Consider the following 19,520-nt stretch of genomic DNA (forward strand, 5'->3'; position numbering starts at 1 on the left):
ATGGCTCAAATTTCCCCGCAGCAAAATATATTTTCCCGAGCACCCCCCCCCCCCCACTTCCCCCCCCCCCCCCCCCCCACCCCATACGCCTGAACAGAATGTTGTGTACCATTTCGTCAACCAGTCTGAGAAAATTGCTTTAAGTCAATCACTTGTCTTCCTTCAAGACTGAACTAATCAATGGTACGCCAGCATCCTCGACGTTTTTTTACCTGCGAGCACCGCCCGTGCATTCTGCTAAGCCGTTTATATTCAACGATGGGTCTCTGCAAAATAGTTGCACGAAAGATAACGCGTAGTGCCTGGTCATCTGCGAGGCAGGCTGCCAACTTAACCGATCCCATACGAGAAAAGAAAAAAAAAAGACGATGATTAGAAACATGCAAGCAAAAATCGCACACTAAAAACAGAAGCGAACAACAGTGTGCCCCATTAAACGTCATATTAGAAGGTTTGAAACAGCGACTCAGCAGCACGGCGCGAGCATATAATCAGTTCTATTATACATCTTCATTAAAAAAAAGGAAAACGAATCGGCTACCCCATCTTTATACGTTCATTATAGTCTTGCATTTTTTCGCCGCTAAAACACCGCTATGCTGGCGCGTTCGCATCGTGTTGCGGTGTTTCGGCATAATAAGCGAATTTCTGAGAAGGAACAAGGAACCGGAGACCAAAAGGGGGCTATTCGGAAGGATAAAAAAGTGGATAAAAAAAATGGAGCGAACAGCGGAACAGCTGTGAGAGAAAATTACAATTATTACAATTACTGCACCATTTCCTCTCCTCGAAAAGCAATTTTCCAAATAAAAATGCCCCTGTGCTGTGCGGCGTTAAACAACGGCAAGTGGACTAAACTGAAATGAGCCGTCCGCTATAGTATTCATCATAATCTCTGCATCACTCCGGAACGTGTAACTCAACGTTTACCTTTCTGTTTTTTTATTCACGCATGTACAGAAGTACAGTCGACCTCAGTTTTCGGCATACCGCCGAAGCAGACATCGTTTGGCGCATACATAACCGAGCTCATTAGCCAGTGTAAGCTTTATCATCGTATCCACAAGTACAGCACCTCATCGCGGACACTTCTAGACGGCGTGCGCTTTACCAAAATTAACCGCACGCCACGCGCCCCCGTTTCATTCCGTCCCGATATCGTCCGCACGCGTCTACAGCAGCGGTGGTGAGCCGCACGCAGCCTAGTAGGCGTTGCATAACCCTCCTCGCCCCACCGGCCGCTCCCCCTCTCCATTCGTCCGAGCAGCGGCGCCAAACAGGCGGGACTCTGGTGCGCGGGGGTGCTGAGGGGGAAAAAAGCGCGGGAAAGACCTTCCGCGCGACCGGCCGCCTCGCCATTAAGCCTGTTTCACATGGCGCGCCGGGAACGAAAAATTACGGCCCGGTCGCACTGTCGTTGCGACGATAATCGCAGCCGCCGTTTCACATGCCAACGATTTCTGTCGGTGCCATCGGCACCCTAGCGTCGGTGCGGCCTTTCAGTGCACGAAAATTCTTCGGCTGCAATAAATGTCAAACATCATGGCAGGCGTTGATTTCGTATTCATGGGTAATAATATTGGGCCGTGATGTATTATTAAGTTCAATAAAACGTTTTGGAGATTTTCCTCTCAACTATGCTATGCCGTTTTTTACCAGTTTTGTGTGCTCAGCAAAGGTTCAGTATCGGGTTTTTGGAGCGCGGTTTATTAACCCAACAAGTGTGGCCCTCCTTGAACATCAGTCTTAGATCTAGGAACTGAAGTTCATCTTTTTCCGGCATTTCGAACGTGAAATTTAGACCCATTGCGTTCTCTTTAAACACTTTCAACACATCAACCGCGCGCCTAGCGTGCCCTCCCTTTTTCATTAGTATTAGAAAGTCATCTACATATCTCGAGATCTTAAAAGCAAGACCGTCAAGATTTTCCTTGATCGCTACGTCTACTTTTGCAAGAAAAATGCTACTGAGTATCGGGGCTACACGAGAACCCATACACACATCCTGTTTTTGCAAGAAAATTGTCCCGTGCCATTCCACAAAAGTTGAACACAGGTAAAAAGAAAGCAGTTCTAAAAAGGCTTCTACTGTGATACCGCTGCGACCAGTAAATGCTACTTCATCGTTCTTGAGTGTGATGCATTCCTTCACGGTGGAGAAGAGCTTGCCATGAGGTAGGGAATAATACAAATCTTCATCAATGCTAAATCCGAAACAGGTTCCTGGGTTGCTATCTTGGAGGTACCGGACGATCGCCTGTGAGTCAGGAACAGCATAGGGGTCGACTACTTCTAAGGCGTTGAGGTTCTTTTGTAGATAGCCGGATACTGCGTGTTGCCAAGTGTGGCGCTCGGACACAATTGTGCGAAAGAGCCCGATGTACTAGAAATTTGCTGCTATGTTCGCGCTGTATTTTTTCCTCTAAAATTACTATATATTAGAAAAATATATTTGTGGAGAAAAATGGGAAATTTTTAGCCGACAACTGGGAAAAACCAACTGGCCAATGCAGCAACACTGGTATCGGGCATGTTGTAGTATGGGGTATGGAGCAGTCCGAGTTTCCGAGCGCAATTTCGAGTTTCCGAGCTCGGGCGCAATTTGATACAGAGATGGACGCGAGGGAGCACTGGTAGTTGGCAGTGTCTCGCATTATGGCGCGCAGAATCGCGTTTTTGCTCGAATTGCGCGTAATACGCGAGTTTCATACAGCGCTGCACACGAGGGAGCACGAATAGTTTGCAGCTTCTTGCGTTATGGCGGGCAGAATCGCTTTTTTGCTCGAAATAACCGCATAGACTACGATTCGACCTTGTTGGCCGCGCGCAGATACGTCCCCAGTCGCTGTCTGTGCAGCGGCGCCGCTTTCTCGGGCGAGGTCAGCAATATGGCGGCCCCGCGCACGCGAACGAACTCGACTGACACCTAATGGCGAGGCGGCCGGTCGCGCGGAAGGTCTTTCCCGCGCTTTTTTCCCCCTCAGCACCAATAACCAAACCACAAGCAGCAATTTTCAGGGGGAAAGTTGGCAGTGCCTTAACTTGAATAACCCTGGAATTCAGCGGGAAGCTTCTGCGCGCATGGTTACCCATCACGTGGCTTCACATCACCCCATCGGGTGCTCTTAAGGTCAACCCAAAGGGCACCCCAATGTCAAAGGTCAACTGAAGGTCGTGGGTAAAGGTTCGACGCCATAACTGTGCCACATACGTGACCCACTGCTGTCGTTGGTTGAGGTGAAGGTCGTTGTGCTGCCTATCCGAAAACTGCTTTACTTAGCATAATGATGTTTTTCGATAAAAAAAATAAGTGAAATGAATCATGTGACGTTCGTGTCTGAGTAATCTCAAGGGTGATCACAGCAGCATCGCCTTTCCGGAAAACGCGCTGTTGTGGTCAACTAATCACTGGCAGCCGTTCTGTTTGGCGATAAACTTGCACTGAGGTGCGATGTAAGCGCCCCGTCATTTCCACACTTTTCGAACACAGTCGTGCAACTGTGCTCCCATTTAAGATTTTGCATCGCTTAAAACAGGACGGCGACGGACGGATTTTTGTTGGGTAAGAACACCCGTGGTGCCGTAAAAAACCTCTCAAAGTTAATTTTCAATTTTGTTCACCCTCAGTGGTCGTAACGCCAACTTCTCTACAGCTCTCAAAAAGCACGCCTCAGCTGCCTTGTTTACTGCAGTACCGAGACGCGCGCGAGCCGACGGCACGCGAGTCCTCGTTGGCGTTCCATAACCCTCCTCGCTGCTCCGGCCCCTCCTCCTCTCCCCTCACCCACTCCTCTTTCCGTTTACACTGCGCCAGCTCTTCCGAGCCTTCGGCGCAGGCCTGCCAACCCTAGGGATTTTCTCCTATATCTAGAGAATTTAAACGTTTAGGGGAAAAATAGATTAATATATTATTGTTGTAATGTAGGGAAATTTTACTTTCTGTATGGGTCATTTTTATTTTTCCGTGTGAATAGGCTCCTTATTCACCCTTTCTTGACCACCTTGATTTTGAGAGTCTACCAATGCGCCATCTGCACGTGCGGAAAGCATTGATGGGATCGAGGTAGCGGGGTCGGGCAGGGTGGAGGTACGAGGATGACGGGACTCACGAAGACATTGGGGGACAACAATATATTTATTCTATTTACATGGTGAGTCAAATGCACGGACTGTACAGGGATGATGAGGGAAGCGCTGCAGAGAAGAGCTCTAAAGACTCAATGAGGCAGACGGGCGCCCTGAAATAAGGCTTTGCCTCTACAAGCTTCCCTGTTGGCCGCACTGCAGTGCAACAGAGTTTTCTCTCTGATCAACCTGATGAAAACAAAGACTAGAAACAGCTTGGCGACGCAAACCCTGGAAGCTACCCTTCACGCCAAGCGGCTTCTAGGAGGAGCCAACTCTTATGACTTTGCAGTGAAGGAACGCTTAATTGGCCTTCTGAAAAAAGACATATGTATATGCATGAGTGAAACGCAGTCGGAATGTCAACTGAATTACGTGCCCTATGTTTTAGCGTTTGTTGGTTTACGCCCACATTTGCGCACAGAGTGGATTTGCCTCGCTGTTTGACTGCAGTCGGTGAGCGTAAGTGTTCACGGCGAGATTTCGCGGGCGTAAGTACGTCCGCAATAGCTTTCTCTACGCGACCTATGTTTTTTTCTGTCGCGTGGTGTATGCTTGGCCTTAATACTTGACTACGGGTAGTTTGTCTCGCGTTATTGCGCGTTGGACCACGATTCGAACGCGTTCCGAAGGCGAAAATACGTCCCCGAATCGCTTTCTCTGCAGCGGCTTCAGAAATATGCCCTAGCCGCTGAGGTTATAGAAAAGAAAGGAGCGGAACGGCTGTGAAAGAGAACAACTAGGCGAGGAGGCGGAGGAAAAGAGAAATTAGAAGGAAAGCGGAAAAAAGAGGGCGAGGAGGGTACAGGAGGAGGAGAGGCGCCGTTGCGAGAGGGGTTATGCAACGCCAACGAGGAAAATGCCCTCTGTGGCATGCTAAACCTTCCTAAGCCGCCGACAAAGTTTGCGAAATACAATCAAGAGCTTCTAGGTCACATCGAAGCTGCTGCTCAGGAGTCGATGAAAAGGGCAGCTGACGAAGCTGTGCAGCTGAATGAGGGGGATAAAGACATCGCAGTTGCTCTTGATGGAAGCTGGCAGAAGCGAGGCCATACTTCCAATAACGGCATAGTCTCTGCGACCAGTGTAGACTCTGGGAAAGTGCTGGATGTGGAGGTTTTGTCTAAACGTTGTCCAAAGTGCAGCATCAAGGGTACAAACAGTGACCCCCTTCATAGAGAGGTGTGCCAAAGCAACTACCAAGGCACCAGCGGTGGAATGGAAGTCGCAGGAGCACTGAAAATTTTCGGCAGGAGTGAGGAGCTTCACGGCGTTCGATACGTCAAATACCTTGGGGATGGTGACAGCAAGGCTTTTATGGCTGTGAAGGCACAAATGCCATATGGTGATTCCGTTGAAATATCCAAGGTTGAGTGCATAGGGCACGTGCAAAAAAGGATGGGCACAAGGTTACGAAGGCTAAAAAAAGGAAACAAAGCAGGAAAACTCTCTGATGGAAAGAGCCTCTCGGGCCGAGGCCGACTGACTGATGCAGTAATAGACAAGCTCCAGACGTACTATGGTTTGGCCATCAGAAGAAATGTAGGAAACCTGGATGAAATGCGAAAGGCCGTTTGGGCAACCTTCTTCCACTTATCGGCCACAGATGATGACCCATGCCATGGACTTTGCCCAAAGGGACCTGATACGTGGTGTGCCTTCAACAGAAGTCAGTCAGAGGGCAAGCCATTTTTCCACAAGGAGAGTTTGCCTGCATCTGTCTTGGAGGCTATCAAACCCATTTATAGGGAGCTATCGAAGGCTGAGCTCCTAGAGAAGTGCCTGCATGGGCGAACTCAAAATGCAAATGAGTCGTTCAACCATGTTGTTTGGGAACGCGCGCCAAAGAATGTGTTTGTTAGGCTTCGGACCCTACGGATGGCAACACTGGATGCTGTTCTTTCATTTAATGATGGTAGCATCGCACGGGCCAACGTTTTGAAGGCGTGTGGATTGAACCCAGGGCGCAACACCATCAAGTGGCTGAGGGAAGCTGACCATAAGCGCATGTACTTTGCGGACCGAGCAACACGACAGCTTACAAAAGAGGCCCGACAGTCAAAACGACAAGCCGAAAAGCGAAAAAATGACGGCGACAGTGACTACGAAGCAGGGGGCTATTAAACCAATTACTATGGAGGCGTTTCCGCGAATAAAAAAATGGTTTTCACATCTTTTTTCTCTTTACGCTCTATTATCTCAAAACAGTGTTTTTTCTTACAAAGGTACCATTATTTCCAATGCCTTTCAAGACAGACGGCTAATTTTTTTTTTTGCAATCATCTACATAAGTGTTGCCAACTACTGAACTAGAATTAAGCAATTTCACTGAGCAGTTATTCTGTTATGAATTTTGAAATGCGCAAAGAAAGGCCAGATTTGTGTACTACCGGAAAAAATTTTATTAAAAATCGAATTTTCAACACATTTCAAATATTCTAGTTCAGTAAAAAGAGCACAAAATTTGGCAAACAATGATATATGTATTATTAGGCTACTGTTATTAGTTAGTGAGAAACGTACCTCAACATGGCCTAAAATGCATGGGAAGTATAGGGCTTACCCTGTGCCCTTAAGGGCTGCAGTTCAGTCGCGATTAGAAGTAAATCAGAGAACTGTCGGAAGATTAGCACTAGGTGCCCACGGGAAACCCACAAATGAGGCAGTACAGGGGGATATGGCTGGGCAACGTTCGAAGCACGGGAACTTCATGTAAAGTACTATACAAAGAACGCCTGAGGAAATTGGATGATAACAGGTGGGCAGCTAAGGTATTTAAATACCTGTACAGAAAGAGCGTTGACACACAGTGGCGGAAACGAACAAGAAAGCTGGCCAGTAAGTATGCCAAAGACGAGGAAGGAGAAAATGAGCATTAAACGACAGGTTAAAAACGTCGAAGGTAAAAATTGGATAGATTCAATGGAAAAGAAGCATAGTGTAGAACTATATCGATGCCGGAAAAGGCAGATCTGGAAGGAAACGTTTTATGATAACTCAAGAGGCAGTGCCCTCCTCTTTGAAGCTAGGTCAGGGTGTCCTAGAACGCTTAGCTACAGAAAAAAAGTTAACGAAGAAGATGACACATGTGCTGTGTGTGGTAAATCTGAAGAAACGATAGAACACCTCATCCTAAAATGCGAAGGTATCCATCCCGATGTCGATGCAGGCACAGTCACTCTTCCTGAGGCCTTAGGGTTTAGAGATTACAATAGTCATGCGAATAAATCTGCGGTGGAAATTAGCAAAAAGCGATTGGGGATTGGTGGCACAAAAGCAGAGGTGTGACATAAGTTTTAAAGTGTAGGAAGACGTTTTTTTTAAAAGGAAATGGCGAATTGTATTAACAACTTACAGCAGAGTAAACAAAAATAAAGGAAAAAAAACTGATCATAGTGGCAACAACAACTGCCCGTTTCAAAGGGGACGCACCTACCTTCCATCCATCTATCCAGACGACGCGCCCATCTCAAAGTGACCGCAGCGCTGCCGCCTTAGCGGCAACCGGTTTGGGTCTGTTCTGCTCCCTGGCACTCTGGCACAATTTTTCAACTGTCCTTATTTGAAAACGTTGATGTAAGCATCACTGAATAAAATTTTAACAAGGGAGAAATTATAGGCTAAGTAGCGCAAGCTGTCTCCCGATAAAAAGGGTTTAGCGATCCATTCGCTCATCCATCCAGTGAGTGGACAGCTGATCTCCGCTCGGCTATCTGTAGCTCGGTCAAGGCGGATTGGCTCGGTTCGCATCATCTCTCTGCACAATCGCGCGCGAAGTTTTTCGGTAAGCGCTGTTTTATTAATTTCTGCGAGACAGAGTTTCTACACCCCTAAAACTTCATGCAGTGCATATGTTTAGGAAGTCGTGTTGACGGTACTTTTTATTCTGCGCGTTTGTTTTTTTTGGCACGCGGGAGACGCTCGCTACTGTCAGTTCATCGGCGCAGAACCGTTTGTTCGGTTCAAGGGACCATAAGAGGATGGGCAGCAGGTGTAAAGCATGGTGTGCACAAGTTCATACCGGTCGCTAATTCCAGAGCACGAACTAAACTGATAAAACCGCGTCCATGCACGCACATTTGTCATTGCTGTTCTTTAGCTGTACATAAACACGTGGTATATTTGTCAGAGCAGCCAGACATGTCCTCGCCATTTCTAGCGGCCGTACTTGCATCACATTACTTGCTAGCTACGCTAGTTTACTGCAGAAACAATATTCTGTACGCAGTTCCAGCGTTTGTTTGCTGGCTGAAATCGTCAGAACGCGTATAAACATTGTCATCAGTCATGCACTTAACATCACTTAACACAGTTTGTGGCATCATTATACAGTTACCGTAACGTTTCACCGACGTCTTCAGAAGTAGATGGCATAGCCCAGCATTATATTTGAGCCTGCTGATTAGATACTCGACGCAGCGAAGGGAACGGTTGTTCGAAACCAGTCCAGTAATTCGTTCTTCTGTACATGTAGCAACTGGCCAACTGTGGGTGGAAAATAGTGCAAGCGAACTATTTCGTTCATTAGGTTGATTTTTTTTTTTTCAAATTTGGGGTCGCGTGAAGCACGAGAATAATCATTGCCGCATTTACAGGCGGATAACTTGTGTTGAAATATGTCTATGTGGCCGTTTCAGCTTCGCTGCACTGTGAAATTACATTGCCACCCTGTTTTTTGGCTATGCTTGCTCAAGCTTGCTTAGGAGTATGTTACAAAGCTCCTCTTTGTGTTTACGTTTAGTTCAGAGCCCCTTGTGAGCTAACTATGGGAGAAGACAGCAACGCTTTGCACGGGTTGCTCTTTCATCTGACTCCCTGGTAGTGTGTGACTCTGCTAACACGCAGTTTCATGTAAGCTCGCGCTCAGTGATTGCTTGCATTCATGAATATCTCATCATCACCACCAGCCTTTGTCATTGTCACTTATGGCATTAACATTCCATTTATTGTCTTGCAGAGTTTGTTCACAATGACGTCTCTCTGCCATTGCGACCATTTAATGGTCCAAGACTGCGGAATAGTGGTTCCACATTATCCCTTTTCATGGTGCATGTTAAAATGTGATGAAAGGTGGTAGAAAAGACATTCACTTAGGCCAATGCGTTTATGGAATTTATATCCATATGGTGGCACTCTGGTGGATGCTAATGGGCGATGACTCCCTTATTTACGGACGTAATGCAATAAACATATATATGAAGAAAGTTAGCTATGCAGCTCCGAAATGCAGTTCAAGTTACTTAAAAAAAAAACTTTTTAACTACTGCTACGGTGCTCCAAAACTTTGTTTTTCTTTCTCCAAGCACTTCTTAAAATGCAGTTTTTTCTGCTCCTGGGGTTGCTCCGTGGCATAGCTTGCCGTTCCAGAAGTAAAAACTGCATCAGATTATTTTATCATCACCTGTCACTTCCTTTTCTACAAAAATAGGAATTGATCATCATCAGGCTATCTTTATCCAAGGCCAAGAAAAGCAAGTTGCATTTCCATGGAAAGGAAGGCACTGCACATAGAAATTCACCATCTCCTACAAGTCTGTTGAAGAGAGGAGCATTGTGTTGGTGTTCATCCATTGCAGTTGTGTCTGCTCAAGAGCTAGCTTACACTGCGGTTTTTTCCATAACAGGAAGCTCGTTGTTTTACGAGTGAGTGAAAAAAATTATGCAGCTGGCAAGGACAACCTTGAGAACTGTAAAAACAAATCCAACTGATGATGATGATAGTTGTGCCTCGGAAGCTTTCAGGCTGATGGCCTTACAGTACTGTTGGCATTTCATTGAAAATTGTTCCAGTGCAGACGTTTACGGTGTTTGAAGCCTCTGTTTTTTCTGCATTCATTATCTGCCTGAAATGCTGAGCAAACTTTCCATGCATCTGGGTAGTGGCAACAATTGGGACAGGGCTAGGTTAATTGAAAAGGCTTTTGTCTGTTGGGGTTATAGTTAGTCTGATGATGATTGTGAAGCACAGAGATATCGCTGAGACCGCACCTACGTCTGGAAGCTATCGCTAAAGTGGTAGTAACCACTGCTCATTGTTATTACAGTTAACCAAAAAAAAATTGAAAATTGGTTTTTGGGGAAATAAATGACACCTGAACCATGCCATAATGGAAGGGTAAAGGAGAGAGTGAAAGAAGAAAGGAAGAAAGAGGTGCCGTAGTGGAGGGCTCTGGAATTAATTTCGGCCACCTGGGGATCTATAACATGCACCTACATCTCGCAGCACACGGGCGTCTTTGCGTTTCGGCTCCGTCAGAACGCTGCTGCCGCGGTCAGGTTTGAACCTGGGCATGAACCAGGTTTTAGGGTTATTGTGAAGATTGCAGGCTCTGATTGGGAAGGCATTGCTGTAGCCTCGTGGGCTGGCTATGCTCGACAAGCAACGGCACTTAGCTGTTGGGTCACCTTCCTTGTAATGTGCTGAACAATCCAGAGTGGATTTGCGAGTAATGTCACTGCCGTAATTAACCGAAACTGCAGTGCTTAGCTAAACGCACAGAATGTCGCATTGTGAAACAAAATGCATTGTACTTGCAACCTTGCTTTCATTTTTGCTGACATAGACACCATTTGCATGTAACACTGTTGTGCATTCCAACAGAAAAAATGAACACAGTATGATGCATTCTTAAAAGGAACATCGAGGATAACTTCATTCAGTTTTTATTCTTAGTAAAAAAAATCAGTTGTGTGCCTTTTTTGTAACTGACACTTTTTCAACAGCAGTAGGCACAGTTTTTCTGAGAAAATAGTAATTAGATATGAAAAAAAATTTCTCGCCACTAGATTCTATCTTATGATGTCAGTGATGAAAAGGACTGAAAGTGGATAATTGTGTGCTCCAGATTCAGAGATCTGCAAACAGGAAAGAGCATTGGCATCACTGCAGTTAATCTACAAGTTGAGTGATGAAGGTACCTGTCCTCCATAACATGAAATCATAGTAGAGCTCTGGACATTACTTTCTCAACAGCGCTCATAAACATATGCAAACCACTTCAATGCCGTTAGCACACTGTGTGTAGACAACAGCAGATCTGCCTTACATCTCTACAAGTAGGATATGAAACGGTGTATTAAGTTTTCTCAATGGTTGTGTGGTGGACGAAGGTTGGAACGTGTGGTCATCAAGGACATTAAATTCTTGGCAGCTGTGGAGTTCAGTAGGTCTTGGCAGCAACTGAAAATGAAAGATTTAACATGGCACTGTTCCCACCAGCACTGTGTGTTTTGAGTTCTGTGGTCATGGTGTTTGGCGGTGGTATGTGTTTTGTTCTTTTGCTTGTTTAATAAATAGGTGATTTATAGCTCTGCTTGTGTGTTATTAACTTGCAGTGCACGTCTCTGTTGCCATGGAGGAGACAGTCAAGGGAAGACTAAGTAAAAAAGAGAAAACAGTGCTGTTGGGCCTAATCAGAAAGCATATCGAAATCATCGAATATGAGGGGACAGACATGGCGGCTCTGAATGAAAAGAACGAAGTGTGGATCGAAATCAAACATGAGTTCAACAGCCATGATGGTGTGCGGCCACGAAGTGTCCTGCATTTGTGGAACTGCTGGCACTACATGAAACGGCAATGGAATAAGACAAAAGGACCCCACACAAGGAACTGCCAGACAGGTGAGATGCTCCCATGCCACATGCATTTGATGTGCTTCGTTCAGGAGTAGCTTGGAGCTTTTGTATTAAGTCATTTTATCTTACCTTACTCATCTTTGTGTACCTTTGTATTACCTTACATACGGAGTACTCAGATAATAGACAGCCATGCCATTAGACCACTTATGGGCAGCAAGGTTTTAAACTCTTGCTAGCTAGCCTTTTAAGCCAGGACAGATTGAGTGATACTATCCGAATTTTGTCAATCTAGATGTCTTCCTGACAGTGGCTTGCAAATTTAGTGTTCAAAATGACTGCGTTTAGTGCTTTAATGTCAGGTCTGATGCATTCTCTATGCAACGGTGGTTGAAAGGGCTAGTTGTTAATTCATTTTTGAAAAAAAAAACAGCATTGTCTACCCTTTGTTAGTTTTGCTATGATTAGTGCTCCCTTTTAATTATGCATAGTAACTCACTGGTTGTATGTGCTTTTTTTTGCGCAAAGATTGCACTGCTTCTGATATTTGTTGGAGATTTAAAGACATATTCAGGTACTTGGTACCTTTTGTTGCTGACCATTCATAGAACTAAGAATGAATGAAATGAAATGTAAAATTCATCACTGTGCATTCTTTGGACCTTAGTTTTGCTATGATGTTAATGGTTAATTAAGCTAATTAGTATTCTTGAAGCTTTGTTCTCTCACTCTTTTTCAGGCGCTGCTGCAGCTGCACCGACATCACTCACAGAGGAGCTCCAGAGGGTTGATGGGGTGCCCGCTTTCCTGGCAGCATGCAGCAAACTTGTGCGACCCGCTGTGCGCGCTGCATCATTCAGCACAGAAGCCAGGGCAGCTGGGGCTCAGTCGTCGTTGCCGCTGCATTTGGAGACTGCTTCGGGTATCGAAGATGAGCCGAGTCGGGCCCCGCAAGGGCGTCTGCTATATGCAGATGTTGGTGAGTTGTGACACCATGGGCTCCTGAGCATCTGCAGGGACATCCCCGCAAAAGGATGATGGTGAACAGTGCATCACAATGGACCCGAGCACCCACGCTTAGCTGCACGTGGCTCAGCCGTGTCCGGGGAGTGGGGGATCCTGGTGGTTGAGCCAACGCCGAGCGTTTGGACCTTTAAGGCCTCTCGGTGGAAGCAGCTGTTGGAGGGGGGGTTATGGGTCGCGTCTCAGCGAAACCACGGTCACGATGACGACCGCTCTCACCGCCAGGACAGGACTGTCGACAAGTTAAAGGAGTTTGGTGATGAGGGAAAGATTACGAGTGGATTTATTTACATTTTTACAAGCGTAAAGATCAAAAGTGGGATTCGCAACTGCACTCGTTGCCGAGTTTTATATCGTTCTTCGTCCCTAAATTCCCGAGGTTGAGGACGCCCTCGCCAGGGTGGGAGTGACCTAAAACTTTCACTTGGGTGCGCAAACTTACACCACTGCACACATGGACACGCCCCCGTCTCATGTTGAGATCGAGAGAGAGGAGGATGCCGTCGGGGTCACGTTGACTATGGTAGGTGATGTCATCTGGCCAGCCGAAGGTTCTCACGTGCTGCCGACACCTGTTCTTCATCAGATGACAGCCAACACGCATGGTCGGGAAGAGAGGCCGAAAGTGGTCGTTTGTCTTTAGAGATCCTTGCGATAGTTGGGGGCGATGCCCGCCAGCCTGCCGTGGTGCTCAGCCTGCTGAAGAGCCACCGGAAACGAGGCCCTTTTGTCCTCCGGCATAGTCATGGTGATTGGGGAAGATAACGTCCGCTTCCTCCCCGCAGCTGCGTCGGGGCTTTGGAAAGGGGTCCGGTTGTGCTCAGACTTCAGGCCTCCGCTCTCTCGGGTTCAACACTCTGATCGGGCAAAGCTCAGTAGTTGGAACCAGCTGACACCTGGGTCCTCTCCGTGTGGTCCTTTGCCTCATGGCCTCAAGATCTTTGATAAGTCTGCTTCTCCTCGCACCCATCGAGCTTGTTAATGAAGCCACTTCAAAGGGAGCATTTGGTACCTATTTGCCTCGCAATCCTACTTCGCGGGTGCCGCGATGTCATAATTCTGCGGGAAGTACATCGCCACGGCTAGACACTCTTTACTATATCCGTTTCATCGAAAAATATATTTACTATAGCCGAAAAAAAAATCTACTGTCGTCTATGGAAGGCGGAACGGTACCGCAATTTCAGTTTACGATATCCGAGTTTACTGTAGCTAGGTTCTACTGCACCGCACAGTGACAAACAAAATTAAGGCTGTGTGCTTGGAATAGCATACCACATAATTGAAACTCATGGGAAGTGGCTTGACCACTTCAAGTTCCAATTGAGGATTGGAGCTTTACATTGGCTTGTACACATGTTGGCTTTGGTATCCTATCCTGTGGGGTCAGGTACCAATTGAGGGGGAAGTATTCATTAATATGTGGGTTATGTGTTTACTGAAGTTTTTTGAGGAAGAGTTTATATACATGCACTTGTCCAAAACTGCACAGCTGTCATCCTTCTGACCAGAGGGCAAGGAATTTTTTGGGTTTGGCTTTCTGTGCTGATTGCATAGTGCCTAGAGCAAGAAGAAAGGAAAGCCGAGACCAGCAACCCAGTTTGTTCTGACTTTTTCTGCCACCTTCTACACTTGTGTGCGCATAGCTACTGTTTATCCAGTTGTGCTGGCGAATATTTAATAGAACGATACTCATACATGTTCTGAATTTCATTTTCTTTGAATGGCATTAGATAAAAATGGTGCTAATATTACTGGAACTTTCCATAGGTGCAATTATTGTGCTGTGCTTCTGTGGAAAAAAGAATGCTGTTACAGTGAAAATTCTTTAATTGCCTCTTAATGTTCTTACGTGGTGTCTAATGCAATGGAATTTCACATGTTTATGTAGACTTAGTGGAGAAGTGGTGTTTGATTTGTCTGCTGATTTTAGCCTTGCTAGAACCCAACGTGCTGCTATTTACTGTAGGAACACTCACAGTCACACGCTGTTTGTGGTTACGCCATCTTCAGAGTGCTAGCAGTACCTACAGGGGGGATGTAAACGCTCCATGCTTTGAACATTTGGCAACTATTCATCATGTGGTCTTACCTCTGCACTGTGAATTTAATCAGGGTGCCTGTCTAGAGTGGTAACAGAAGGAGATATCGGCGACTAAAGAAACAATGCTTAACTTAGCTAAACTTGTTTCCACAAAACTCATTAGAAAATTCTTGCTGGATGATATTTGTAAAGCGGCATTCTTTAAGTTAACATCCCAGAAGTACCACACCATTATTGAGAGGGCCTTTCAGAGCGCCTGTAAAAGTGCTTTACTCGTTTGTATTCACGACGTTTGTTTCCATAACACGTTTTGGCGGGCTAGTTGGTTAAGCATCTTGAACAAACAGCGCGAACAAAGACGAGCACAAAAGACAAGAAAGCGAACGACACGGCGCTGACTAACAACTGAGGGTTTATTGCTGATCACACAAGTATAAATACATGAATGTCGGCAATGAGGGAAAGGTTTACAAAGTGCAAAAAACCAAAAACAAAACGTAAATGTGACAACAGCAACATAAGCACGCTAGAAATCAGCAGAGATTATCAACCCCCAGGAGTGACAGCTCTTTTTGCAGAAGTGTTAGCGAAGGGGTACTTATACATGCATTTCCCTGCTTGAATATGTTGTATGCCTCGATAATTTCCCTCGCAGTTTTTTCCCGATTTTTGGCAATGACCTTGGTTTCATGATATAGCGGTACGCACTGTTTTTTCTCTTTCTTTGCCCATTCACAATCCCGGCAATGAATGCCGAGATTGTGTCGTGCGCCGTGTCGTTCGCTTTCTTGTCTTTTGTGCTCGTCTTTGTTCGCGCTGTTTGTTCAAGATGTTTCCATAAGTTCCACAGAAATTTTGGGTAACAAATTGCTTCTGGATTTATACCAAGAAAAGTGTGGAGTACATGAGCGCTCTTATCATGGAATGAATGAAAGAAGTTTTCAGAAATGTGTCCATTACAGCTCAGTTGGGAAAATACCATGTGGCAAAAGTCGTTGAAAGCTTTCAGCCTGATTTTGTTGCACTTAATGGTTCAATGGGGTGTCAACATTCTGAGCAGTGTACTGAATTGCTGGTACTTAGGATAACATCACTTTGTGTGAACCCCTACCTTTAAGATGCAAGCATTTATGGTATAGTTGTCACCTTCAACCCTAGCGACATTTTTTTATAGTGATGCCGAGCTCAGAAGGAGCTTGAAACAGTCTACAGCTTGGTGTGAAGTGCCACTCTACGGCATGTGGGCATGGATACATTTGATTTGCACAGTGTGTTTGCAGAATGCAGGAGACATTCTTTTGTTGGGGCAGTCTAACCCACTGTTTCTGTGCTGCTTAGACGGTTGCCTCTTGGCAAAAGCGGCAGCAATGAGGAGTGGGCACGGTTGTGACGATTGGTGGTGCGCTATGCGTGCAGGTTCCACGGCAAAGCAGTTGGAGGCATCAACACAGGTCTGCCCGGATGTGCCAACCAGGTCTCAGGCATGCCATACCGAGCAGTACTTCTCCTGGTCTCGGTCCACCCAGTGGGCGCAGCCAAAACTATCGAGCAGTGTGCAGACTTCAACGGATTCCAACGAGGAGGAAGCTTTGCCTATGCAAGAGGGAGCAGGTGCAGAGAGAGGTACTTTGGTCCTCCCGTTTACCATTGGAATTCTTGGGACCTTCCTTTGTCACACTGGCATCACAGTTGCGTATTGTTACTGAAAACGCTGATAATGTTGTCACTTTATTGTGGGTGTGCACCAAGAGGACCATGGTGTTGAGATGGGGTGCAGCTAAAAATGGGCTCTTGTTGTGACACAGTTCAGATGGGCTTGAGAGCAGGCACTCTTTCAAGTGACACAGTATTCTTATCGTTCTCACTTTCCATGACTGGGTTTTGAAGCCGCGGTGATGTGAACAGATCAGCTTTGCTGGCCCCTGCACGAGAGCACCATGCTATTGACGCAGGCGATCAAGCCTCGTTTTAGACTGCAACACTCGCATGTTGTGCATTGCGCATTGTCGTCTTCAACTATAGCCTCCTATATTTTTCATGCCTGTTCATTGGTGCCAAGGTCAATGGACGCCGACCGTCGCAATTTTCACCAAGGCTGCGAGCACCAGTTCTCGGCGATCAGCAAATGTAGGCGTGCGGCGATCAATGAGGTGCTCGCATCGGAGAATACCTAAAACCTCGTTCATCACTTAATTCATCTCGGCGCACCTAGTTTTGCCGCTGGCTGTGATGCAGTGCTCACATCGGAGACAACCCATTCGCGGCAGAGAGATTGAAGTGTGTGCAAATCATCAGCACATTCCCATTGGCACGTAGTGAAACCCTGTCCTGATCTCGCACTTTGCCCAGCTTTGATTTTGCTTGAACGGCCGCTTTTGAGCCAATGCTCAGGCATGGAACGTATAGGAAGCTATGCTTTTTAGCTAACACTACTATCGAACTAATATTATCACCAGCCGTGCTGACAACCCAGCAAAGCAAAACCATGAGCCAACCAGGCTACACATATGCTTTCGCACGTCTACCGAGTTTAACTACGTTAAAACCGTACCACTTTTTTTTTTATAAATGCTCCTTTGAGACAAGCGATGAGGTTTTATACTGACAGTGGTTTACATTGCAAACAGACAAACACTGTAAGAAGCGAAGTGACAGAGCATAGCGCTGCATTTTATTGACCAATCAGTCGCTTATATACAGCAGCTGCTCATATAAACAAAACATAATGGCAGGAAAATGTAGAAAGAAATCAACACAACTAATAAATATCCGGTCATCGCACAAAGTGAAGGCATGCAACTACCGTATTTACACGATTTTAAGTAGACACGAATGTAAGACCCCCCCCCCCCCCCAAATCACATTTAAAACAAAAAATTCGAGGTTGTTTAAGCTTGCCGTTGAAATGTTGAACGCGGTAGCATTATCCAGCGGCCGCCCTTTATCACCAGCCGTCATCGGCTGCCGCGCGTGGGCGTGCCTGTGGCCACATTCCAAAACAAAAATGTATTAGTCACTCGACTACTTGTCCACACTTGTGACATCGTCCTCACTAGCGCTGCCGTCATGATCACTGCTGCGGTCCCGCAGCACGTCATTCTAACGTCGTCGTCCAGCGAAATCGCGCACTTTGCAAACAGCCGCATCTCGGCATCGCGTGGAACAGCTGAAAATTCTCCTCGCTGCAGCTGTAACACCTGTATCACCCGTTGCAAACGTCGAACTTACGGCCCGGCACGCAGCTGTTCGTTTCTGTGGCGTAAAGAATGGCAGCCATCTTAAAAGTAGCCGTGAACGAGCACCGGTTGCTTGCCGGACCTGGATCACAAATGACGACTGATGAAGCACTGCATTAAAAGCTTGTGAAACGCGGCCAGCAGTAGTAAAATGCGTCAGAGCCAAAGAGAAACTACGCGTGAATGGCGTTGGCTCTTCCGTCGGCTACAGACACTCCCGGCACCGCTGCCGTTCAGAGTGGGGTTGCCGCCCTGATTGGAACAGCGGCCTTTCCATCAACCTTCGACACTCCCCGGCACCGCAGCTATTCCGAGTGGGGTTGCCGCCTCAATTGGAACAGCGGCCCTTCCATCAACTATCAAGGCTCCCTTGAGCACTGAGCATGCATTTGGAAGTAAAAAGAAAACTTGTTGGACGCTTGAGCTTCCCGTAGAACGAATTTGCATTATCGGGCCGCCGCCGCATATCAGCAACCGAGCCTGCAGCCACGTGTGGGAAGTGTGGGGTACCAGTTTGCTGCTTATCGATAGCTGCCATCGGCCGCTGCTTGTGCGGGGTGGGGATGCCAGTTCTGTGCGTTGACATAGCAGCTGCTCAAGGCCAGGACCAAGAGCAATGTGACTGAGCCGCGCAGCAAAAATGCAACCACGCTGTAGCACGCCCGATATCTCGTTTGTCTCGCCTTTACATATAGTGCCATGTTTTCGTTTCGATTATAAGCCGACCCCTCAACTTCGGATTTTCAAATTTTGAAAAATTGGTCGACTTACAATCATGTAAATATTGTAGTTCTCTTACAGCGTGAGGTATTTCATTTCTTTTTTTGATAGCAAAAGTGAGGGGTTGCTGACACACGAGCGACCGGACTTGGAAATCTCATCAGCTTCGATGATCTCTCTTCCTAGCTGCGTCGTAAATCTGCGCAGCACCACTGTATTAAGGAGAAAGCCTTTAATGGCTCATGCTCGTGTCTGTCCATCCGTCTGTCCATTACGCTTATCAACTCGGTAAGAAAAAAAATCTCTGCTCGATGAGATTCGAACCACCATCCTTCCGTTCTGTAGCCGAGTGTGCTAACAACTACGCTACTTCCTGCCAACACATATGTAGTTCTCCTTGTCTAGGATGCTGGAGAGTGCTTACAGGAAGGCGTTGAATCAAGCGGATGCTTTTCAAGTGCCCTCCAGTGTCTGGACCATTTAAGATTCGCAAACAATTGTGTACTTAACATCGTAACCACACATCAGTGACACAAGCAGCAACACCGCGCTAAAGGCTTTCGCCTCACCGCACTTTAGGTCAACAAAGTGCCCCCCTGAATTTTTATCTAGCCTAGGATCACAACTACTGCATTTCTTAATGTGTTCGATCATTTTTCCTGCTTCGATTATTTCTAACATCATTTGTGTGCTTTGGGGAGATGCGCGTCGAAAACGCGAGTTTTCCGAGTAATTTTTCAGTTTTGAGTTTTTGCCTGTAAAATTATCTTTGGGCATTCAGCTACAACTCCCGA

At 46.4% G+C, this 19,520-nt stretch overlaps 1 protein-coding gene across 1 annotated transcript in view; it reads left to right on the plus strand.

Annotated features, from left to right (window-relative positions):
* The first annotated feature begins 7,801 nt into the window (after nt 1–7,801).
* The window catches only part of LOC144107983 (uncharacterized), a 58,929-nt gene continuing 47,210 nt past the window's right edge, over nt 7,802–19,520 (plus strand). The window contains exons 1-4 of the mRNA XM_077641240.1: nt 7,802–7,909; nt 11,461–11,748; nt 12,443–12,682; nt 16,187–16,393. Coding sequence (XP_077497366.1) covers nt 11,478–11,748; nt 12,443–12,682; nt 16,187–16,393 — 718 coding nt within the window. The 5' untranslated portion in view covers nt 7,802–7,909; nt 11,461–11,477. The remainder of the gene's footprint in view (nt 7,910–11,460; nt 11,749–12,442; nt 12,683–16,186; nt 16,394–19,520) is intronic.

The sequence above is a fragment of the Amblyomma americanum genome, chromosome 10 (assembly GCF_052857255.1).
Source record: "Amblyomma americanum isolate KBUSLIRL-KWMA chromosome 10, ASM5285725v1, whole genome shotgun sequence".
Lineage (NCBI taxonomy): Eukaryota > Metazoa > Arthropoda > Arachnida > Ixodida > Ixodidae > Amblyomma > Amblyomma americanum.